General features: G+C 47.4%; 1 protein-coding gene across 5 annotated transcripts in view; it reads left to right on the top strand.

Annotated features, from left to right (window-relative positions):
• SOX5 (SRY-box transcription factor 5) overlaps nt 1–19294 on the top strand; it is a 269372-nt gene extending 250078 nt beyond the window's left edge. For all 5 annotated transcript variants that reach the window (XM_073543998.1, XM_073543997.1, XM_073543996.1 and 2 more), the window contains 4 exons: nt 5001–5112; nt 5285–5458; nt 9121–9337; nt 14161–19294. In XM_073543998.1, coding sequence (XP_073400099.1) covers nt 5001–5112; nt 5285–5458; nt 9121–9337; nt 14161–14458 — 801 coding nt within the window. In that variant the 3' untranslated portion in view covers nt 14459–19294. The remainder of the gene's footprint in view (nt 1–5000; nt 5113–5284; nt 5459–9120; nt 9338–14160) is intronic.
• Nucleotides 19295–25833: the final 6539 nt, after the last annotated feature.

Here is a 25833-nt window from a genome sequence, read left to right as displayed (position 1 = left end):
CATATACATCCCCCTCCTCCACATGCTCCCGCCTCCTCCACATATATAAACCCCCTCCTCCACATGCTCCCGCCTCCTCCACATATACATCCCCCTCCTCCACATGCTCCCGCTTCCTCCACATATACATCCCCCTCCTCCACATGCTCCCGCCACCTCCACATATACATCCCCCTCCTCCACATGCTCCCGCCACCTCCACATATACATCCCCCTCCTCCACATGCTCCCGCCACCTCCACATATACATCCCCCTCCTCCACATATATATCTCCCCTCCTCCACATGCTCCCGCCTCCTCCACATATACATCCCCCTCTTCCACATGCTCCCGCCACCTCCACATATACATCCCCCTCCTCCACATGCTCCCGCCACCTCCACATATACATCCCCCTCCTCTACATGCTCCCGCCTCCTCCACATATACATCCCCCTCCTCCACATATACATCCCCCTCCTCCACATATATATTCCCCCTCCTCCACATGCTCCCGCCTCCTCCACATATACATCCCCCTCCTCCACATGCTCCCGCCTCCTCCACATATACATCCCCCTCCTCCACATATATATTCCCCCTCCTCCACATGCTCCCGCCTCCTCCACATATACATCCCCCTCCTCCACATGCTCCCGCCTCCTCCGCAGTTACACCCATCAGATTTAGACCGGCCTCCATCATGTTCATTGCCCTTTGGTTGCTGAGCGGGGGGCTTGTTGGACGTGGGGAGCGAGGGTCACGCACGAGACCCTCCTCTCTGTCATTGTGCTTGGGGCCTGTCCTTAGCCTGGAAGGGGGGGGCTTTACAGTCAAGTCATCCCAGGCGATGGCCCCTGCTAATCCCCCTTAATACAGATCAGCTGTTCCCCATAAGACTTTCTGCCAGATTTTAGCGGGCACCATCAGTGTGTAAGCCTGGTGTGGAGCTACAACTCCCAGCATGCCGTGACAGCTGAGGATGGGTGTAGTCAGGAGTCCCCGGGTGCAGGTCACCTGCTTACATAGGGCTTCCACGTCAGAAACGGTAAAATGGGGGCGTTCTCGTCTCTTCCTGCAGCCAAAATATCATGAGCAGGTGAAGATGGCCGCCAGGAGCCTCCGGGCAGGACGGCCGGCGGACAGGGAAAGCTTCTCTTTTCTGATAACATTTTTTCTTTTCTTTTGTTGCTTTAGTTTCTTACAATTTTTCCTTTTATTTCCTTGTTTTATATATATATATTTTTTATACTTTTTAATAGTTTTTTATTGTACTTTTTTCTGAAATATATTTAAGTTTATTGATTTCTTTCCTTTTTGTTCTTTTTTTTATAGGTTTAGTTTTTTCCTGTTAGTGTAGGTTTTTCTTTTGTGTGAGTTTCGTGTTCTCCTGGTTCCCGGTTCTGCAGTGGTTTTTTGCATAGATTTAGCCCCGCCGTTAAGTAGCTGCCACATTTCTCATTTTCTCCCTTTCTGGGCCGACTCCAGGGGTCTCCATCTGCCTGGGGTGACTGGGCCGGGCGTGGGCGCCCAGTATTGCCCGCCCGCCTGCGCTGGGTGCGTGTGTAGTGCTCGGGTCAGTAATTAGTGGCTGTTGGAGTAGACTTTAGTGCCGCCCTTTGCCTGTGTTTCCAGCTGTGCGTTTTCTATGGCGACGCGCCGTATTTTCACAGATGGTCAGTAATATACATGGCGGTGCAGTCGCACTCCCTCGTTTGTCACCGTGCCATAACTTCCAGCTAATGAGAGCCCACGCACGGCTCTGACTTATTATGTGCGAGCGCCGCGGCCTGAAAATGATTTAATTTTATTTTTCTAATGACAGAAAGGTAAAGATATCGGCAGCCGCCCAGAAATAACTCCTGCTGACGCCTCCCCGCGTCTCCCAGCTCACAGCTTCTCCCCTGGAGGATTTCCATTCATTGCTGCAGCCGTGACGGTGTAGACCCCCACACACCTTCATCTGTATCCCCCCCGCTCAGCATTTCACCTCCCGCAGCAGCGGTTTGTGCTCCAGAGCTGCCCTTCCTGCAGGAGGTTACAAACACGGGCGGCCATATTGGCAGGCGTGGACAGCGGACAGTGGTCAGTCACACACCTGCCTACACGTATGTAATAGCACCCCCTGATCTTTGTGGACAGGTCGGTTGTGTAGCAGCCTACACAACAGCCCACCCATCAGCCCACGTGGCAGCCTACTCGACAGCACATGCAGCACACGACAGCCCACACGACAGCCCACTCGACAGCACATGCAGCACGCAACAGCCACACAACAGCCCACTCGACAACACATGCAGCAGCCACACGACAGCCCACACGACAGCACATGCAGCACACAACAGCCCACATGACAGCACATGCAGCACGCAACAGCCACACAACAGCCCACGGTTGCACACGTACCCCATTCCGTCCCGCAGAAGAAACTTGTAGCGGTAGTAGAATGCCGCCCCCTGGTGGCTGTGTGGTACTACATGTGTATACAATGTATCCGTATATTAGCGACTTCCATTTCCAGTGTGTGTGGGGGGGTCACCCACTTCTCGCATGCCCACTGGACGCCCTCGCCCATATGTTAGCGGATCCTGCAGAACGTTCCTGATATAGGGGCGGGGGATTATCACTCATTTATTCATGGCGGTGTAATAACGAGATAAGTGGTTAATGGTGGGCTGCGGTTTTTTTTCCTCGCCTGTGGTCTCTCCGCGGCCGAGCGTCTAATGGAATAATGGAGATCTATAAATGCAGCGCTTCCAACATCTTACCTGTCGCTTCCTCGGACTCTTGTCTCAGAGAAGGATGAGGACGCTGGCGGCCATCTATATGTGGTGTTGGTGGGAAGGAGTGGGATGCTGGCGGCCATCTTTATGTGGCGGTGGTGTGGAGGAGCGGGACGCTGGCGGCCATCTTTATGTGGCGGTGGTGTGGAGGAGTGGGACGCTGGCGGCCATCTTTATGTGGCGGTGATGTGGAGGAGCGGGACGCTGGTGGCCATCTGTATGTGGCGGTGGTGTGGAGGAGTGGGACGCTGGCAGCCATCTTTATGTGGCGGTGGTGTGGAGGAGTGGGACGCTGGCGGCCATCTTTATGTGGCGGTGATGTGGAGGAGCGGGACGCTGGTGGCCATCTGTATGTGGCGGTGGTGTGGAGGAGTGGGACGCTGGCGGCCATCTGTATGTAGCAGTGGTGTGGAGGAGCGGGACGCTGGCGGCCATCTTTATGTGGCGGTGGTGTGGAGGAGCGGGACGCTGGCGGCCATCTTTATGTGGCGGTGGTGTGGAGGAGCGGGACGCTGGTGGCCATCTGTATGTGGCGGTGATGTGGAGGAGTGGGACGCTGGCAGCCATCTTTATGTGGCGGTGGTGTGGAGGAGTGGGACGCTGGCGGCCATCTGTATGTAGCAGTGGTGTGGAGGAGCGGGACGCTGGCGGCCATCTTTATGTAGCAGTGGTGTGGAGGAGTGGGACGCTGGCGGCCATCTGTATGTAGCAGTGGTGTGGAGGAGTGGGACGCTGGCGGCCATCTGTATGTAGCAGTGGTGTGGAGGAGCGGGACGCTGGCGGCCATCTTTATGTGGCGGTGGTGTGGAGGAGCGGGACGCTGGTGGCCATCTGTATGTGGCGGTGATGTGGAGGAGCGGGACGCTGGCAGCCATCTTTATGTGGCGGTGGTGTGGAGGAGTGGGACGCTGGCGGCCATCTGTATGTAGCAGTGGTGTGGAGGAGCGGGACGCTGGCGGCCATCTTTATGTGGCGGTGGTGTGGAGGAGCGGGACGCTGGCGGCCATCTTTATGTGGCGGTGGTGTGGAGGAGCGGGACGCTGGCGGCCATCTTTATGTGGCGGTGGTGTGGAGGAGCGGGACGCTGGCGGCCATCTTTATGTGGCGGTGGTGTGGAGGAGCGGGACGCTGGCGGCCATCTTTATGTGGCGGTGGTGTGGAGGAGCGGGACGCTGGTGGCCATCTTTATGTGGTGGCGGTGATGTGGGGCAGTGGTATGCTGGTGGCCATCTTTATGTGGTGGTGGTGATGTGGGGGTGCGGGACGCTGGCGGCCATCTTTATGTGGCGGTGGTGTGGGGGTGCGGGACGCTGGCGGCCATCTTTATGTGGCGGTGGTGTGGAGGAGTGGGACGCTGGCAGCCATCTTTATGTGGCGGTGGTGTGGAGGAGTGGGACGCTGGCGGCCATCTTTATGTGGCGGTGATGTGGAGGAGCGGGACGCTGGTGGCCATCTGTATGTGGCGGTGGTGTGGAGGAGTGGGACGCTGGCAGCCATCTTTATGTGGCGGTGGTGTGGAGGAGTGGGACGCTGGCGGCCATCTTTATGTGGCGGTGATGTGGAGGAGCGGGACGCTGGTGGCCATCTGTATGTGGCGGTGGTGTGGAGGAGTGGGACGCTGGCAGCCATCTTTATGTGGCGGTGGTGTGGAGGAGTGGGAAGCTGGTGGCCATCTTTATGTGGCGGTGGTGTGGAGGAGCGGGACGCTGGCGGCCATCTTTATGTGGCGGTGGTGTGGAGGAGCGGGACGCTGGCAGCCATCTTTATGTGGCGGTGGTGTGGAGGAGCGGGACGCTGGCGGCCATCTTTATGTGGCGGTGGTGTGGAGGAGCGGGACGCTGGTGGCCATCTTTATGTGGTGGCGGTGATGTGGGGCAGTGGTATGCTGGTGGCCATCTTTATGTGGTGGTGGTGATGTGGGGGTGCGGGACGCTGGCGGCCATCTTTATGTGGCGGTGGTGTGGGGGTGCGGGACGCTGGCGGCCATCTTTATGTGGGGGTGCGGGACGCTGGCGGCCATCTTTATGTGGGGGTGCGGGACGCTGGCGGCCATCTTTATGTGGGGGTGCGGGACGCTGGCGGCCATCTTTATGTGGCGGTGGTGTGGGGGTGCGGGACGCTGGCGGCCATCTTTATGTGTGGGGGTGCGGGACGCTGGCGGCCATCTTTATGTGTGGGAGGGGAGTGATTGGCGGCTGGGGTTACTTGTTCTCATTCTTGGGGTTTCGTCTCTTTAGGATAAAGCCTCGCTGGATTGTTTGTCTCAGCAGCTCGCCGGGCGGCAGAGCGACGACGGGAAGCTCACAACCCACACCATGATGGACTTCAACCTGAGCGGAGACTCTGACGGTAAGAACCACATTACACCCAGCACTAAAAGTATTTACACCCTTCACCTCACGGTCAATGTATAAGTATTCATACCTGACATCCCATGCTTATTGTAAAAGTATTCACACCCTAGATCCCATGCTCAGCTTTCCTTCTCTGCACTCACGATTCAATCTTTTTTTCCCTGCAGGAAGCGCCGGCGTGTCCGAGTCCCGGATATATCGCGAGTCGCGAGGACGCGGAAGCAGTGAGCCGCACATTAAACGGCCAATGAACGCTTTCATGGTGTGGGCCAAGGACGAGCGGAGGAAAATCCTCCAGGCCTTCCCCGACATGCACAACTCCAACATCAGCAAGATATTAGGTAACCCCCCTTCCCCGACGCCCCCACATCAATGAGCCGCACGTGTCGCCGCCAGTGCGAAAATGTCCATTATTCACATGTCTCAGCTGATCCGGCACAGAATAGGCGCTGGCGGCCAGCTGACATTTGTGGCGTCCCCGGAGAGCGCGGCTGACGTTCTCCAGGCTCCGGAGATCTGGTGTTAATCAGCCGTTCCCAAAATTGGGAACAGAAGGAATCGCCTCCGACTGTTTGGCCGCTGATCAGGAGCCGAGAGCGCAGCTTTCTCTCATTACTCCTACAGTAGTCACAGACAATGTGCAAATTCATTGCAGATCACGTAAAAGAGAAACCCTGAAAAATGAAACAATGTAACAAGTGTAGACACTAAACACAGCAGCTCCAGAAACAATGTAACAAGTGCAGACACTAAACACAGCAACTCCAGAAACTATATAACAAGTGCAGACACTACGCACAGCAACTCTAGAAATTATATAACAAGTGCAGACACTAAACACCTACTCCAGAAACTATATAACAAGTGCATACACTAAACACAGCAATTCCAGAAACTATATAACAAGTGCAGACACTAAACACAGCAACTCCAGAAACTATATAACAAGTGCAGACACTAAACACAGCTACTCCAGAAACTATATAACAAGTGCAGACACTAAACACAGCTACTCCAGAAACTATATAACAAGTGCAGACACTAAACACAGCAACTCCAGAAACTATATAACAAGTGCAGACACTACGCACAGCTACTCCAGAAACTATATAACAAGTGCAGACACTAAACACAGTAACTCCAGAAACTATATAACAAGTGCAGACACTAAACACAGCAACTCCAGAAACTATATAACAAGTGCAGACACTAAACACAGCAACTCCAGAAACTATATAACAAGTGCAGACACTAAACACAGCAACTCCAGAAACTATATAACAAGTGCAGACACTAAACACAGTAACTCCAGAAACTATTTAACAAGTGCACACACTAAGCACAGCTACAGTCATATGTTAAAGTTTGGGCACCCCTATTAATGATAACCTTTTTTCTTTATAACAATTTTGGTTTTTGCAACAGCTATTTCAGTTTCATATATCTAATAACTGATGGACTCAGTTATATTTCTGGATTCAAATGAGGTTTATTGTACTAACAGAAAATGTGCAATCTGCATTTAATCAAAATTTGGCTGGTGCAAAAGTATGGGCACCCTTATCATTTTCTTGATTTGAACCCTCTTAACTACTTTTTACTGACTTCCTGAAGCACTAAATTGGTTTTGTAACCTCATTGAGCTTTGAACTTCATAGCCAGGTGTATCAAATCATGAGAAAAGGTATTTAAGGTGGCCACTTGCAAGTAGTTCTCCCATTTGATTCTCCTATGGAGAGTGGCATCATGGGCTCCTCAAAACAACTCTCAAATGATCTGAAAACAAAGATTATTCAACATAGCTTTTCAGGGGAAGGATACAAAAAGTTGTCTCAGAGATTTAACCTGTCAGTTTCCACTGTGAGGAACATAGTAAGGAAATGGAAGAACACAGGTACAGTTCTTGTTAAGCCCAGAAGTGGCAGGCCAAGAAAAATATCAGAAAGGCAGAGAAGAAGAATGGTGAGAACAGTCACGGACAATCCACAGACCACCTCCAAAGACCGGCAGCATCATCTTGCTGCAGATGGTGTCACTGTGCATCGGTCAACAATACAGCGCACTTTGCACAAGGAGAAGCTGTATGGGAGAGTGATGTGAAAGAAGCCGTTTCTGCAAGCACGCCACAAACAGAGTCGCCTGAGGTCTGCAAAAGCACATGTGGACAAGCCAGTTACATTTTGGAAGAAGGTCCTGTGGACTGATGAAACAAAGATTGAGTTGTTTGGTCATACAAAAAGGCGTTATGCATGGAGGCTAAAAAACACAGCATTCCAAGAAAAGCACTGGCTACCCACAGTAAAATTTGGTGGAGGTTCCATCATGCTTTGGGGCTGTGTGGCCAATGCCGGCACCGGGAATCTTGTTCAATTTGAGGGTCGCATGGATTCAACTCAGTATCAGCAGATTCTTGACAATAATGTGCAAGAATCAGTGACGAAGTTGAAGTTACGCAGGGGATGGATATTTCAGCAAGACAATGATCCAAAACACCGTTCCAAATCTACTCAGGCATTCATGCAGAGGAACAATTACAATGTTCTGGAATGGCCATCCCAGTCCCCAGACCTGAATATCATTGAACATCTGTGGGATGATTTGAAGCGGGCTGTCCATGCTCGGCGACCATCAAACTTAACTGAACTGGAATTGTTTTGTAAACAGGAATGGTCACAAATACCTTCATCCAGGATCCAGGAACTCATTAATAGCTACAGGAAGCGACTAGAGGCTGTTATTTTTGCAAAAGGAGGATCTACGAAATATTAATGTCACTTTTATGTTGAGGTGCCCATACTTTTGCACTGGTCAAATTTTGTTTAAATGCAGATTGCACATTTTCTGTTAGTACAATAAACCTCATTTGAATCCAGAAATATAACTGAGTCCATCAGTTATTAGATATATGAAACTGAAATAGATGTTGCAAAAACCAAAATTGTTGTAAAGAAAAAAGGTTAACATTAATAGGGGAGCCCAAACTTTAACACATGACTGTACTCCAGAAACTATATATAACAAGTGCAGACACTACGCACAGCTACTCCAGAAACTATATAACAAGTGCAGACGCTAAACACAGCAACTCCAGAAACTATATAACAAGTGCAGACACTAAACATCTACTCCAGAAACTATATAACAAGTGCAGACTCTAAACACAGCTAGTCCAGAAACTATAGAAGCTATATAACAAGTGCAGACACTACGCACAGCAACTCCAGAAACTATATAACGAGTGCAGACACTAAACACAGCAACTCCAGAAACTATAGAAACTACATAACAAGTGTAGACACTACGCACAGCTACTCCAGAAACTATATAACAAGTGCAGACTCTAAACACAGCTAGTCCAGAAACTATAGAAGCTATATAACAAGTGCAGACACTACGCACAGCAACTCCAGAAACTATATAACGAGTGCAGACACTAAACACAGCAACTCCAGAAACTATAGAAACTACATAACAAGTGTAGACACTACGCACAGCTACTCCAGAAACTATATAACAAGTGGAGACACTAAATATCTACTCCAGAAACTATATAACAAGTGCAGACACTAAACACAGCAACTCCAGAAACTATATAAGAAGTGGAGACACTAAACATCTACTTCAGAAACTATGTAACAAGTGCAGACACTAAACACAGCTACTCCAGAAACAGTGTATCAGGTAGATTGGACAGTATTCACAGTTGCAGCTTCTCCTATGTTGCACCGTCTCCGCTTTCAGTACTGTATTTTTTGAACTGATCGTCTTAGGTTGATCGTTATTTGCTAATTAATGTTTGCCTCTCATTAGTGCAGTTTTGTATGTACTTTTGCAGAATTATGATGGTAGTAGTCCTGTATCCACGTTAGTAGAGGTGTCTGTAGATGTTCGCAGTTGTAGTACTGCCGTGTGTTAGTAGTTCTATGATGATGGCAGTCGCCGTACCACCATCATGGCCGCCTTCACTTCTACAGAGAGATAATGAGATATTTCCATGTTCCAGGATCACGCTGGAAAGCCATGACCAACCTGGAGAAGCAGCCGTACTACGAGGAGCAGGCACGGCTCAGCAAGCAGCACCTGGAGAAGTACCCGGACTACAAGTACAAGCCACGGCCCAAGCGCACCTGTCTGGTGGATGGCAAGAAGCTGCGGATCGGGGAGTATAAGGCGATAATGAGGAGCCGGCGACAGGAGATGAGACAGTACTTCAACGTGGGGTGCGGAGCCGCCGTCTGATATGTCTATCTATCTATCTATCTACTATTATCTCTGTCATCTCTGTCGTAAACTTGGGCCGAAAGGTGGCAGATGCGGTTTAACATTGATAAATGTAAGGTTATACACATGGGAAGAAGGAATCAAAATCACCATTACACACTGAACGGGAAACCACTGGGTAAATCTGACATGGAGAAGGACTTGGGGATCCTAGTTAATGATAAACTTACCTGGAGCAGCCAGTGCCAGGCAGCGGCTGCCAAGGCAAACCAGGATCATGGGGTGCATTAAAAGAGGTCTGGATACACATGATGAGAGCATTATACTGCCTCTGTACAAATCCCTGGTTAGACCACACATGGAGGACTGTGTACAGTTTTGGGCACCGGTGCTCAGGAAGGATATAATGGAACTAGAGCGGGTACAAAGGAGGGCAACAAAATTAATAAAGGGGATGGAGGAACTACAATACCCAGAGAGATTAGCAAAGCGAGGATTATTTAGTCTAAAAAAAAGACGACTGACGGGCGATCTAATAACCATGTATAAGTATATAAGGGGACAATACAAATATCTGTCCGAGGATCTGTTTATACCAAGGAAGGTGACGGTCACAAGGGGGCATTCTCTGTGTCTGGAGGGGAGAAGGTTTCTCCACCAACATAGAAGAGGATTCTTTACTGTTAGGGCAGTGAGAATCTGGAATTCCCTGCCTGAGGAGGTGGTGATGGCGAACTAAGAAGAGGGGTTCAGGAGAGGCCTGGATGTCTTCCTGGAGCGTAACAATATTGTAGCTTACAGTGATTAGGTTCTTTAGAAGGACGGAGATCTGGAGATTTATTATGACAGAATATAGGCTGAACTGGATGGACACATGACTTTTTTCGGCCTTACTAACTATGTAACATCTATGTATTATGTTTTTATTACCTACTATCTATTATCTATCATCTACAGTGGGTACGGAAAGTCTTCAGACCCTTTACATTTTTCACTCTGTTTCATTGCAGCCATTTGGTAAATGCAAAAAAGTTCATTTTTCCTCATTAATGTGCACTCTGCTCCCCATCTTGACTGAAAAAACAGAAATGTAGAAATTTTTGAAAATTTATTTTAAAAGAAAAACTGAACTATCCCATGGTCATAAGTATTCAGCCCCTTGGCTCAGACACTCATATTTTGGTCCCATGCTGTCCATTTCCTTGTGATCCTCCTTGAGATGGTTCTTCTCCTTCATTGGAGTCCAGCTGTGTGTAATTACACTGATAGGACTCGATGTGTAAAGGCGCACACCTGTCTATATAAGACCTCACAGCTCACAGTGCATGTCAGACCAAAGGAGAATCATGAGGCCAAAAGAACCGGCCAAGGAGCTCAGAGACAGAATTGGGGCAAGGCACAGATCTGGCCAAGGTTACAAAAGAATTTCTGCAGTACTCAAGGTTCCTAAGAGCACAGTGGCCTCCATAATCCTTAAATGGAAGAAGTTTGGGACCACCAGAAGTCTTCCTAGACCTGGCCGTCCAGCCAAACTGAGCAATCGTGGGAGGAGCCTTGGTGAGAGAGGTAAAGAAGATCACTGTGGCTGAGCTCCACAGATGCAGTAGGGAGGTGGGAGAAAGTGCCACAAAGTCACCTATCACTGCAGCCCTCCACCAGTCAGGCCTTTATGGCAGAGTGGCCTGACGGAAGCCTCTCCTCAGTGCCAGACAAATGAAAGCCCCCATAGAGTTTGCTAAAAGCCACATGAAGGACTCCCAGACTATGAGAAATAAGATTCTCTGGTCTGATGAGACAAAGATAGAACTTTCTGGTGATAATTCTAAGCGGTATGTGTGTAGAAAACCAGGCACTGCTCATCACCTGCCCAATACAATCCCAACAGTGAAACATGGTGGTGGCAGCATCATGCTATGGGGGTGTTTTCCAGCTGCAGGGACAGGACGACTGGTTGCCATTGAAGGAAACATGAATGTGGCCAAGTACAGAGATATCCTGGATGAAAACCTCTTCCAGAGTGCTCTGGACCTCAGACTTGGCCGAAGGTTCACCTTCCAACAAGACAATGGCCCTAATCACACAGCTAAAATAACAAAGGAGTGGCTTCAGAACAACTCTGTGACCATTCCTGACTGGCCCAGCCAGAGCCCTGACCTAAACCCAATGGAGCATCTCTGGAGAGACCTGAAAATGGCTGTCCACCAACGTTCACCATCCAACCTGACGGAACTGGAGAGGATCTGCAAGGAAGAATGGCCGAGGATCCCCAAATCCAGGGGTGAAAAACTTGTGGCATCATTCCCAAGAAGACTCATGGCTGTACTAGCTCAAAAGGTGCTTCTCCTCCATACTGAGCAAAGGGGCTGAATACTTATGACCATGGGAGATTTCAGTTTTCCTTTTTTAATTAATTTGCAAAAATTTCTACATTTGTTTTTTCCGTCAGGATGGGGGGCAGAGTGCACATTAATGAGGAAAAATGAACTTTATAGAATTTACCAAATGGCTGCAATGAAACAAAGAGTGAAAAATGTAAAGGGGTGTGAAGACTTTCCGCACCCACTGTATCAATTATCTATCTCTCGATTATCTCTCTGTTATTTATTATCCATCTATTATCTGTCTATTGTCTATATAGAAGAAAGAGCTGGAACAGACCCGTATAGATGAATTCAGGGTGTCACGCCCTCCAAACAAATAAAAAAGAAAAAAGGAGACAACACTCAAATAAATGATGAAAATAGTGGACGTTATTATCCCATATGGTGTGGCCACATTTTGGCTGTGACTAGCTTGAGAAAGGCTGATGACAGCCGAAACGTGGCCACACCATATGGGATAATAACGTCCACTTTTTTCATCATTTATTGGAGTGTTGTCTCCTTTTTTCAATCTATCTAATATCTAAAAGTTCCTCTCACAAAATTAGAATATCATCAAAAAGTGAATTTATTTCAGTTCTCCAATACAGACAGTGACTCTCCTCTATTCTATAGAGTCATTACACACAGAGTGATCTATGTCACGGGTTTATTTCTGGTAATGTTGATGATTATGGCTTACAGCCAATGAGAACCCAAAAGTCATTATCTCAGGAAATTAGAATAATTAACAATAAACACCTGTAAAAGCTCCAAAGCGTTTATAAAGGTCCCTTAGTCTGTTTCTGTAGCTTCACAATCATGGGGAAGACTGCTGACCTGACATGTCCAAAGGCAGTCACTGACACACTTCACAATCATGGGGAACACTGCTGACCTGACAGATGTCCAGACGGCAGTCACTGACACCCTCCACAATCATGGGGAAGACTGCTGACCTGACAGATGTCCAGAAGGCAGTCACTGACACACTCCACAAGGAGGGGAAGCCACTAAAGGTCATTAGTAAAGAAGCCGGCTGTTCACAGAGTGCTGGATCCAAGGATATTGATGGAAAGTGGAGTGGAAGGAAAAAGTGTGGAAGAAAAAGGTGCACAAGCCGCCGGGATAACCGCAGCCTGGAAAGGATTGTTAGGAAAAGGCCATTCAGTAATGTGGGGGAGATTCACAAGGAGCGGACTGCTGCTGGAGTCATTGCTTCACACCACACACAGACGTCTCCAGGACATGGGCTACAAGTGTCACATTCCTTGTGTCAGCCACTCATGACCAATAGACAACGCCAGAAGCGTCTTACCTGGGCCAAGGAGAAGAAGAACCGGACTGTGGTCAGTGGTCCCAGAGTCTGGAGGAAGAGTGGAGAGGCCACAATCCAAGCTGCTGGAGGTCCAGTGTGAAGTCTCCACAGTCAGTGATGGTTTGTGGAGCCATGTCATCTGCTGGTGTAGGTCCACTGTGTTTTATCAAGACCAAAGTCAGCGCAGCAGTCTACCAGGACATGTTAGAGCTCTTCATGCTTCCCTCTGCCGACAAGCTTTATGGAGATGGAAATGTCATTCTCCAGCAGGACTTGGCCCCTGTCCACACTGCCAAAAGTACCAACACCTGGTGTAAGAACAACAGTATCACTGGGCTTGATTGGCAGCAAACTCACCTGACCTTAACCCCATAGAGAATCTATGGAGTATTGTCAGGCGGAAGATGAGAGACACCAGACCCCACAATGCAAACGAGCTAAAGGCTGCTATCAAAGCGACCTGGGCTTCCATAACCTCTCAGCAGTGCCACAGGCTGATCGCCTCCATGCCACGTCGTATTGATGCAGTAATTGATGCAGAAGGAGCCCGACCAAGTATTGAGGGCATTTACTGATCATACATTTCAGGAGGACAACATCTCAGATTTTACAATCATTTTTCAGGCTGGTGTTATACAGTATTCTAACTTCCTGAGATAATGACTTTTGGGTTCTCATTGGCTGTAAGCCATAATCATCAACATGACCAGAAATAAACCCGTGACACAGATCACTCTGTGTGTAATGACTCTATAGAATAGAGGAGAGTCACTTTTTGATGATATACTAATTTAGTGAGAAGCACTTGTATCTGTGGCCTGTCTGTCATCTGTCTGTCTGTCTGTGGCCTGCCTGTCTGTCGCAAGTCTGTCTGTCGCCTGTCTGTCATCTATTATATAGCTATATATAATGTATTAGCGTTCTATATATCTATTGCCTGTCGCCTGCCTGCCTGTCGCCTGCCTGTCTGTCGCCTGCCTGTCTGTCGCCTGCCTGTCTGTCGCCTGCCTGTCTGTCGCCTGCCTGTCTGTCGCCTGTCTGTCTGTCGCCTGTCTGTCTGTCGCCTGTCTGTCATCTATCTAGATATATTGTATTATCTTTCTATATATCCATCACCATTCTGTTCCATCCTTTCTCCTCGCAGGCAGCAATCACAGATGCCGATCACGACGACGGGCGTAGTTTACCCCGGAGCCATCGCTATGGCGGGCATGCCGTCCCCCCACTTACCCTCTGAACACTCGAGCGTGTCCAGTAGCCCCGAGCCCGGCCTGCAGGTCATCCAAAGCACTTACAGCCTAAAATCCGAGGAGCCGCACATCAAGGAGGAGACTCGGAGCAACGACATCAACGGTGCAATGTACGACGAGTACGAGGACGACGACCCGGACGCGGATTACGGCAGCGACAGCGAACATCACAGCGCGGAGCAACCCAACTGATACGGGGGCGGGGGAGCCTGAACTCCTGCGGACTTCTCAAAGCCCAACCCCGACGTCCCCGTATCAGCGGCGACAACTACACTGACTGTTACTATGAACTGTTCTCCTCCGCGAGTCGCCACGGCGTTCCGCGCGCAACCAAACGGGTGGTGGTAACGGAAAGAAAGCGAAAGACAACGACATTTCCACCAAAAGAATGGGATAAGCTATGGGTAAAACCTGCCAGTAACTCCGCTGCTCAGCACTGACGTCTTACCCTTATACCGGTTATTTGTTTTTAGTTTTTAATTTTTTAATTTTTTTTTCATTTTAAGAAAAAAAAAAATGTAAAAACTTTATGGCTGTTTGTTCGAAAATGTTCTAGAAATTCTCACTCAGGTACACAGTGCCAACAAGTGGCTTGTGAATGTGTTTTGTTGTTTTGTGCTAACGTTAAAGAGGAATAAGATTTCTTTTTATTTTGCAATTTTTCTTTTTCTTTACTTTTTTGAAAAAAATTTTTTTTGGGGGGTAATGCTCCTAACAAAAAGATGTTCCCGGCCTCCTCCCCCCCCTTATATCTCATTGTTGTGGGTGGATCCTGAGGACCGCCATACGCGGACCCCCGACCTCCTCCTCCATTCTTCACCCGTCGCAGATCCCGGGGTGGGGGGGTGTTAGCAAGTGCCAAATTCATGCTGAAGATTCTGCTGTTTTCCCGTCTTACGTTAGGACAGTGTTACGCCGTAGACAATCTCCGGACGCTGGGAAGAGCCGACCTTTTATTTTATTTTGTTATTTTTCTATTATTTTACTTGTAAGCAGAAAGCTGCAGTCGCAGTTCTCAGGTGCGAGACACGAAAAACTAGGAAAAAAGTCTAATCTGTTCTGAGTTTTGTGTGAGATGTTCGTGACGCGCGGGATCAGATCCCTTCCCCTTCTTGTCACCCGACGTTAAGAAGCCTTTTAACCAATATTTGCACTTCAGAGATCTAGCGGAAAAAAAAGAATAAAAAATTAGATTTTGAAATTGTAAAAAATAAACTTTTTATAGAAATATATTAGCTCTTAAAATAGAAATTTGACCACAATCATTTACTTTTTTTTCTTTAATATTGCCTGATAGAGCGACCTCCGCAAAGAGGAAACGGCACTAAATAAACGCTACAATGTAATGTAGGGATCCGCCGGCCGCGCCGGCCGCTCCCACAGGTGACATCGCTTGTTGTTTTCTATCTCTGGGATCTCAGTCATTCTGAAACTAGAGGAAGTCCCGATACAATCAGGATAATGGCGGCAAGAAGTTCCCGGAGTTTGGGGGGGCTCAGGTCGTCCTGGAGGAAGCTCGCCGAGCATAACTCCCATCATCCCACCTGAATCTTAATTTTTTTTTTTTTTTTTTATTTGGTCCTCTTTAAATTAGGAAAATCGACTCAATGGCTTAAACTTATTGTTTTTTCCTGCTGGAAAATTTAAAAAAAAAAAAAAAAAACAAAAACATAAAAGTGTTAAAAAAAAAAAAAACTTTGCTGATGATGGAATAGATTGGCCTCCTCTGGAGAAGCCTCTGACAATTTCTAGATTTTTTTTTTTCTGCTTCTAGATAGATGGGCCATGCGCTGCCTGCCCAGCTGCCCTCCCACCCACTGAATTATGGCTGCCTTCCCTCCCGCCCACCCAATGACATCCCGACTGAAACCAAAATCCTGGCTGCCCTCCCGCCGGTTTCCCTGCTGCCTATTCAATGACCTCCCGGCTGCCCCTCCCACCCAATGACCTCCCGGCTGCCCTCTCACCAGCTGAACCTCCTGCCACCACTCACCGACCTCCTGGCTGCCCTCCCGCCAGTTTCCCTGCTGCCCACCCACTGACCACCCTGCTGCCCTCCTGCCGGCTTCCCTACTGGCTGTCCTTCCGCCCATCCACTGACTACCTGGCTGCCTTCCTGCCCACCAAGAAACCTCCCGGCTCCCCTCCTGACCACCCGCTGCCTGCCCACTTACTGACCTTTCATCTGCCCTCCTGACCGCCGCTGCCTGCCCACTGACCTCCTGGCTGAAACAGACCACCCGCTGACCTCCTGGCTGAAACTGGCTGCCCTCCGGCCCACCCACTGACATCTTGGCTGCCCTCACGCCAGCTTCTCCCCTGACCGCCTGTTGCCTGCATGCCCACTGACCTTTAAGCTGCCTGCCCGCCTACCCACTGACCACCTTGCTGAAACTGCCCTCCTGCTGGCTGCCCACTCGCTGACCTTCCGGCTGCCCTCCTGACCATTCACTGCCCTCCCGCCGGCTTCCCTCCTGACCACCCGTTGCCTGCCTGCCCACTGACCTTTCAGCTGCCTGCCCACCTACCCACTAACCTGGCTGAAACTGACCTCCAGCCTGCCCTCTTGCTGGCTTCCCTCCTGCCTGCCCGCCCACTGACCTCCCGCCGGTCACTCCGCGTATCGCGCATGTGCTTCTGTATCTCTTCTGTTTGGACGGTTGTATCTGCAGCTTCTCATTAGTGATGTTTTTAACGCTCCCGGATTAGTAAACTATGGATAATTTATTCTATTCCTGGTTATTTTTTTTTACTTATTTTATTCTATTTGGCAGAATTTTATTTGCTGTATAAGAAATGCTGTTTTCTGTCTTTTTAACCCCGTACAACCTGCATCGTTCGCTAGTTCAGGCAATGTTGGATTTTTTTCATGCGCGCACAGAACTTTGCTTATAATTTGCCCCTTCCTCCTCAGACGCGTCTCCTCGCGGCCTCGTCCATTACCATATCTAACGCTCTCCGGACAGAAAGATCTTTGTGTGGCTTTTTCTTGTCTTGTTTGTTATATTACACTTACACAGAATGTGAAAAAAAAATGTTTTTTTGTTGTTTTTTCCCTCCCCAAATTTCCCAATTTTTGTGACTCGTGCGTCTGTCTCACATTCGCTCGGCGCTTTAATTGCCGTCATGTTAAATGTTCTCTGTATGAATCTGGGGCTCCTGGCTACAAAAATACTTTGTTTAAGCTCCAGGTAGTTGCCACCAAGGCGGCCGCGGGAGCGGCCAAAGCAAACACGAGGCAACAGTTATTCTTCTATGGGGCTACAGATCGCGCCTCGGCCCATCCCTGTGATCCCTGCTTTTCTTGGCCGCGTTTTCTCATTTCTTGCCAAAAGTTAATTTTGCTTAGAAACTTTGCCAGTGAGACTGGCACACGAGCCGCCGCGAACCCCGAGCCTCCATTTTCCGCTTGCCTCTTTTTCTCTTGAAAAGTCAACATTGACCTGAGCGCGTCCATCATGGACTCCATCTCGCCAGATCCACGGGGGCGGAATCCAAACAACTCGGCATTTTCTACACCTCCGCCCAATAAAATCGGGTTCAAACAAATACATACACATTTATTAAACTTTCCAGCTTTTTCCAAACTTTTTTTTTTTTAAATAAACTAATAAAAACTTTTTAATTCTGATTTATATTTTTTAAGAAATTAAATTAATAAATCAAAACTTTTTTTCTAATTCTGATCATTTTTACCTAATCCAAACCGTTATTTTTTTCGGAATTGTCCTATTTTTTCTTTAAAAGGAAAATGTGACAATAAATGAAAGAAAAAAAAAAAATCTATAGAGTGATAACATCACATCTATGAAGAAAAGGTTTGGAGCAAAGAGAAAAAGTGAAAATGCTCAGATCTGGAGAAGACTTAATGGCCGTTTCGCCCTGACCAGGGGGGCTTTATTGTAACGAGGACGATCGCGGCGTTTAGAATTCAGTGTAAAGAAAACGGCTGCGGTTTTGTTTTGTTTTTACCTCTTTATGGAAGTTGTAAGCAAAGGCTGAAAACGTTGCTGCATTGTAAGGAAAAAAATAAATCATAAAGTCCTGAAAAAAATCCAACATTCTGTAACAGACGTTCTCGTTGCAGTTCGGTTTCCGATTCGCAATTTTCTGCATCATTTTACCTCAATGACTTTATTTCGGGGCCTCGTTTGCTACAAATGTTTTTTTAAATACTAATCTGTACATTTGTCTTATTTCTTATATTATTACACTTCTTAATTATTGTAATTTAAGTTTCTTTTTCGTTCTCTGATAGTCGGGATCTTTTAGGTTTTTTTTTTCTCATGTTTTTCAGTCTTATATTCCCGTTCTCTGTGAGATTATATATGAAAAAGTCGCCGAGAAAAGCAACAAATCACCTGGAAACGGTACAGAATTAATAAAGCGTCTTATTATAAATCGTACAGATATATGTATATTTACCCCCGAGCTGAATCCTTATCCGACCATCCAGATATTATTATTATTTCCTTTTATCTTCTTATTTATGGCTATTTTTTGGGGGCAGATTTTCTTGGTTTATGACATTTTGGAATCTTTTTTTTTTTTTTTCAATTTTGTATTTATATTAGGAAAAAAAAAATATTAATGTACTTTTTGTATTTGCATTTTGGTTGCTGGCTAAAATATTAGTTTTACCCATAAGTTCACTGAAAAAAAAAAAAGATGAATTCTTTTGGGTGTAGACGAGAAAGAAATGACAATCAATGCCCGGAGCGCAAGTACGTGCAAATCACCATCTCACTTGAAATTTACTAAGAAATAAGTCTGTAAATATAACATAGAGTAATAGATTTATATTTTGTTCATAACACATAGTGTAATATAAGTTGTATATTTTCATGGTTTTTTTTTTTGTTTTTTGTTTTTCCGTCATGCCACAAAAATGGAAAAAAAAAATAAGAGGATTTATTGTACTCTGGAAAAAAAAAAATGTGCGTTTCAGACATCCTGGTTTCTGCGTTTCCCTTTTTCAGTATTACGGCCTTGCAAGGCACCAATAAAACAACAGATGTGTTCATAGCTGCCCCGAGTGCGCGTGGTTTGTGTCCGTCCTGGAAATGGATCCAACATACGACGACGCCAGACAATGAAGCCTTTATGTGCCGACCCCAAACTCTCGCTGCCGTGCCGCTTCTCCACTTACGTCCGGCATTGTTTGCCCTCATCCAGCGCACACACTTCATTGGCTTTATTTAAGTTTTTTTATTTATTAATTTATAGATTTTTTTTTTATTGCTTTTCATTTTTAATATTATCTTTACTATTTATTCATTGATTTGATTACATTTTTATCTTTATACATTATATATTTTTTACTTTGTCTATATTTTTACATTTTTTATCAATTTTATGCATATTTTTTTTATTTTTTACTTTTTATTTCATATACACACAAATATAATGTATGTGTATGTGTATATATATGTGTGAGTGTGTGTATATAACATATGGGGTATATCAAATATAAAATACATTTCTTTTTATATTTTTTAAGTATAAAAATATATAAAATATTTAAAAAGAAAATGCATTAAAGCATTGTGTGTGTGTGTGTGTATATATATATATATATATATATATATATTTAAGATATTATATATATATATATATTTAAGATAAAATATATATATATATATATATATATATATTTTAAAAAATACATATATAATTAAAAAAAGGAAAATGCATTTAAGTGTGTGTGTAAAATATATATATATATTAGATACAAAAATGAGTATAAAGAAACTATATATTTAGAAAGATGCATTGACATTGAAGTGTAATATATGTTAAAATTGTATATATTAATATACCGTATGCGGTATGTATAGTCATATATAAAATTTTTTTATTAAAGTACAGTATTTTATATACATATATAATATACTTTACTGCATTTTCTTACTAATATTTCATATAAAAATAATATATAAGGAAAATGCGTTGAAGTATAAATATATAAAAAACACATTAAAGTATAAAAAAAAATATATTTAGTTTTTATACTCCAGTGCATTTTTTTCTTTTTTTTTTTAATGCTTTTAACATTCGTGCATATTAATTAGCTGACGAGCTATTTCGTTTTTTCTCGTTACATTGTCTTTTTCGCACACATTTCCCCGTGGCCGGAGGAGAGTATTTCGGCCTCCTGACATTTGTAACCCGGAGACGCATCGTGCACGGAGCTGCTGCAGATTTCTTAATGAGCCATATGTTTCTTTCTTTTACTTTTACAGTTTTTTTTTTATCTTTATCTGACACATTTTGCAGGATAATTAGTTTACTTTCTATCTTAACCTTTAATACTTTAAAAAAAGAACTAAACCTTTTATTTCAAAATATGATTCTAGATTTTAATTTTTTTTTTTTTACTTTAGTTCGTTTTTTTTTTTTTTTTTGGAAGCGTAAACCCTATATCCACCTGTAAAAGCGAATGATGGCGTCTATAGAAAGTGGCGGACCGCCGCATTATCCCTCTCGGCCTCTGTTATTCACCATGGAGGCTCTGACGACTTATTATATTACATCACTAAATACAATGTTTCAGCAGTCAGATGCAATATCCTAACCTATTAGGGTGCACATGAGCCCCCCATGGTTATCAGGCGGCAGGGAGCCCCCAGGTAGGAACTTACTGATAATGGGCCATTCACACACTGACCACCAGAGGGAGCCGCTGTGTATAACTGGCACACATGTACGTGTAGTGCACCTCTCCGTCTAGCGTCTTGCCTGTGCCCATAGTACTAGATCAGACCGCCGTGCAGCACGTATACCTATCCCCATATAAAGGGTCGAGGGGTCTTCCTATCCTCTAGATGACCCCAGATTAATGTAATATTAAGTCGTGGTCATTGTTACATGTCCTGATACAGAAATCGTGACCTGTGGGGAGGAGGGGTATGCAGTTGCCGTGGCCCTTTGAGGATCCAGGATGCCTATATCGTGGGGTCTGGAGCTCACATTGGCCTTTTGTGACCCCAGGTTAGAGTAGGGTCTGGAGCTCACATTGGCCCTTTGGGGCCCCAGGGTACAGTGGGGTCTGAAGCTCATATTGGCCCTTTGGGGCCCCAGGGTAGAGTGGGGTCTGGAGCTCACGTTGGCCCTTTGGGGCCCCAGGGTAGAGTGCGGTCTGGAGCTCACGTTGGCCCTTTGGGGCCCCAGGGTAGAGTGCGGTCTGGAGCTCACGTTGGCCCTTTGGGGCCCCAGGGTAGAGTGCGGTCTGGAGCTCACGTTGGCCCTTTGGGGCCCCAGGGTAGAGTGGGGTCTGGAGCTCACGTTGGCCCTTTGGGGCCCCAGGGTAGAGTGCGGTCTGGAGCTCACGTTGGCCCTTTGGGGCCCCAGGGTAGAGTGCGGTCTGGAGCTCACGTTGGCCCTTTGGGGCCCCAGGGTAGAGTGGAGTGTGGAGCTCACGTTGGCCCTTTGGGGCCCCAGGGTAGAGTGCGGTCTGGAGCTCACGTTGGCCCTTTGGGGCCCCAGGGTAGAGTGCGGTCTGGAGCTCACGTTGGCCCTTTGGGGCCCCAGGGTAGAGTGCGGTCTGGACCTCACGTTGGCCCTTTGGGGCCCCAGGGTAGAGTGGGGTCTGGAGCTCACGTTGGCCCTTTGGGGCCCCAGGGTAGAGTGGGGTGTGGAGCTCACGTTGGCCCTTTGGGGCCCCAGGGTAGAGTGGGGTGTGGAGCTCACGTTGGCCCTTTGGGGCCCCAGGGTAGAGTGTGGTCTGGAGCTCACATTGGCCCTTTGGGGCCCCAGGGTAGAGTGCGGTCTGGAGCTCACGTTGGCCCTTTGGGGCCCCAGGGTAGAGTGGAGTGTGGAGCTCACGTTGGCCCTTTGGGGCCCCAGGGTAGAGTGCGGTCTGGAGCTCACGTTGGCCCTTTGGGGCCCCAGGGTAGAGTGCGGTGTGGAGCTCACGTTGGCCCTTTGGGGCCCCAGGGTAGAGTGGGGTGTGGAGCTCACGTTGGCCCTTTGGGGCCCCAGGGTAGAGTGTGGTCTGGAGCTCACGTTGGCCCTTTGGGGCCCCAGGGTATAGTACGGTCTGGAGCTCACGTTGGCCCTTTGGGGCCCCAGGGTAGAGTGTGGTCTGGAGCTCACGTTGGTCCTTTGGGGCCCCAGGGTATAGTACGGTCTGGAGCTCACGTTGGCCCTTTGGGGCCCCAGGGTAGAGTGGAGTGTGGAGCTCACGTTGGCCCTTTGGGGCCCCAGGGTAGAGTGCGGTCTGGAGCTCACGTTGGCCCTTTGGGGCCCCAGGGTAGAGTGCGGTGTGGAGCTCACGTTGGCCCTTTGGGGCCCCAGGGTAGAGTGGGGTGTGGAGCTCACGTTGGCCCTTTGGGGCCCCAGGGTAGAGTGTGGTCTGGAGCTCACGTTGGCCCTTTGGGGCCCCAGGGTATAGTACGGTCTGGAGCTCACGTTGGCCCTTTGGGGCCCCAGGGTAGAGTGTGGTCTGGAGCTCACGTTGGCCCTTTGGGGCCCCAGGGTATAGTACGGTCTGGAGCTCACGTTGGCCCTTTGGGGCCCCAGGATAGAGTGGGGTCTGGAGCTCATATTGGCCCTTTCCCTGACGCTCATTGTCCTCGCTCCATATTTTACTACTCCAGTACCACCGGCCAGTGTTTGCCTGATTTTGGGGTCCTATCCAGTGAGGATCGGGCAGCACACCATGAGCAGTCACGGTGTGCCGCCATATAGATACCTGGTTATAGACGACGCCTCATCCTTTATGTTTAATGGTAAAACAGAGAAAAAAATGCGATTTTATTTACTGGAATGGATCTAGAATCTGGGTGAAGTGGGATCCCGCCGGCTGCGCAGGGCGAGATAATCCCATCCTCCGCTCGGTGATGAATCTTTGTCCTCCTCATTCACCATTTCCTGTTATTTCCAACATGTTTTTATATTTTACATTATGTATGAGCCACAAAATAACAAAAAAACTAAAAAAAAAAACAAAAAACCCTCCGCAGCTGAAATGCAGAAGCTGAACATGATTTGCGATGAATTGCCTTAATTTTTTGAATGCTCTGAATTATTTGGATTTCTGGAGCAGGTGGTCTGATTAAGTCGGGGGCTGTTCAGGGAAGCGGCTACAAAAAGGCATAATAAACCCCACTGAGGTAGGTGACGGCGCAGCTGCCGGGAGAAGCGTCTCGAGGAATCCAAAGGAGAGAAAAATTCCACGCATTTCGCTAACTCCGGGTCACGGCGGTGGAGGGCGGCTGCGCCGGTGTATGGTGGGAGATCTCCGGAGTAAGAAGATACATTCTTGTAGAATGTAGCAGTCGCCATTCTTATAGGTTACATTTCGTCTGCACCCATGGAGCTTACACTCTAACCTCCCTCCTCGCACTGTAGGGGGCAGCACTGTGCCGATCTCCCCGCGAGCTGCATGGATTTAGGATTCTGGATCTGATTGGCCCATTGTATTCTTCAGGCTGGGGGTCTCCTGTGCAGGCCGGGGGGCGCTTCGTGGACACGATGTCCTGCTGCTTCCAGCCGCCGCAGAGCCAACCATGTAATGTCTCCTAGAAGAACATAATAGAAATGTCCACTCTCTATGACATTCTGCTCTCACAATAGGATCCAGTCCATTAGCCCCATGAGCTGACACTCGCCTTTTCATCCCTAGAGCCGGCATTGACATGCTCTTTGTTTCTGAGCTGAGTAGTCCATTGAAAGCCGGCTACTCATCATTGTGTGCGCCGTCTTGTCACAGAATAGACACGTTGTATAATTAATGCTATTATGTATCCATTTGTAATGTCTGCAGAAATGTAACTTTGTAAATAAAAGCGCCGCAGCGCCCTAATGAGGAGGCGGCGGGGGAGGGGGCAGCGGCCGGGATCATCCACTTGTTATATTCCCAAGCTTCTCCTGTAATAATCATTATAGCTCATAGAGAAATGGTAAAAAATGAATCTATTTTCTTCCTTGTAATCGTAATGAAATATTAAACATTAATGATACAAAAACTTCTCGCGTTGTGTAATCAGGACATTGCTGGATTTCAACACATTATGTAAAAATACAACATTTAGGATGTAATTACGATTGATTTTACGTCTTTTGGCTCCTCGCAGATCCTCAGGGGCTGTCCTTAATCTTGCTCCTCCTCCAGCCACGCCCCCACTGTTACCGCTCATTACTAATGATACAAATTCTGATTCCTACTCGGACAATCTGAAGGATTTTTTTAAATTCAGTTTTGTTTTTTTTTATTCCTTTTCTCCAAACAAGTTATTTATTCCCAGTTGCTCGACCACGACGCTTTAACCTTTAAAATGCTGAACTAAGCAGCTATTTATCGGACATTTTTATTTATCAGTGATGAAAATAAATCTCTCAGAAATGAGGGACTGTTATCTGATGAATTCAAGGAACTGGTGAAAATGACACAAAATGTCGGAAATAGAAAATCTCTCCTAAACCCAACCTGCTGGTTCTCGCTGATCGTGTTGGATGCGCTGCCGTCTCGCAGCCGCACGCGGTTTTCATATCTTTGCTCCGTTTTCCAGCTTCTCTTCTTGCCATCAGTTCTGTGAGTGACGGATGAGCTGCATTGTGCTGTCCTGACCCGGATACTTCTCACAGCTGGGAGTCGTTACAGTGTATCGGCCCAGACAATCTTCTGCAGGACAAATCTCCTTCCCCATAGCTTCCTCCTACAAAGTGTCAGCGCATGTAAAATGTATCCGATTTTCTGATACACTGCACCAAACCTTCATCTGTGAGAAACTTCAGATTCTTTTCATATAAAAGTAGAAATCTAGAAACAAAGTTTCAGAACTTTCCCATCAATGCTGGCTGCCGGCTTTCTCCGCGGTCGCAGTGTGAGGAGGGAGACGTTTCCATCATTTATTTGCCTCCTTTACAATTTGATTTGTTGTTTCCCCCGAAGTGATTGACGAGCGGATAATCTCCATCCTCTGAATCTGTGTCATCCCGGGAGAGTGACATGAGAATGCGCGGGGGCGGGGCTCGGGGTCAGCGCGCCATCGGGGCGGAGAACCATCCGCGCCGTTATGACAGCTCCGGATGAAGACGGAAGGTTTTGTATCTTTGTAATAATAATATTTCTTATGTTCGGCAGACGAGAGTGACAGCTGCGGGGGAGGGGGCGCCTCGTATCTGGAAGGCACCGCGTACCTCGCCAATCCCCGCCGCTGTCCTACTATTATTGCAATCTTCCAAAAAAAGAAGTTGTCACTTTACAAGTGGCGCCCGATACAATGTCATCAGCCTCACAACGAGCGCGCCGAGGGTCTGACCCCAAGATCGGGCGAGAACAATGGCCGCCAGACAATGCCCCTCATCAATATGTATGGAAACTTCAGCTCGGCATTATCTGTCACTGCTCCAGCACTGCGCCGCCAGGTGACCCCACGCAGCGTCACTTCTGGAGCCAAACCGGACCAAAATGGCGCAATCTCCGACATATGTCAGGGGCTACATTACTGGTCAGCTGCAAAAATGTTACAACATCGACCGACGGACAGAAAGAAAACAAACCGAGCCGAAGTGGGACCAGACACCGTCTAATGGTGGCAAATGCACCACCCAATCCGCACCAC

Source organism: Dendrobates tinctorius, unplaced genomic scaffold (genome assembly GCF_039654945.1).
Source record: "Dendrobates tinctorius isolate UK_male_01 unplaced genomic scaffold, ASM3965494v1 ptg000136l, whole genome shotgun sequence".
NCBI lineage: Eukaryota > Metazoa > Chordata > Amphibia > Anura > Dendrobatidae > Dendrobates > Dendrobates tinctorius.
Note: the sequence above shows the minus strand (reverse complement) of the source record. Positions and strands in the feature narration are given on the sequence as shown.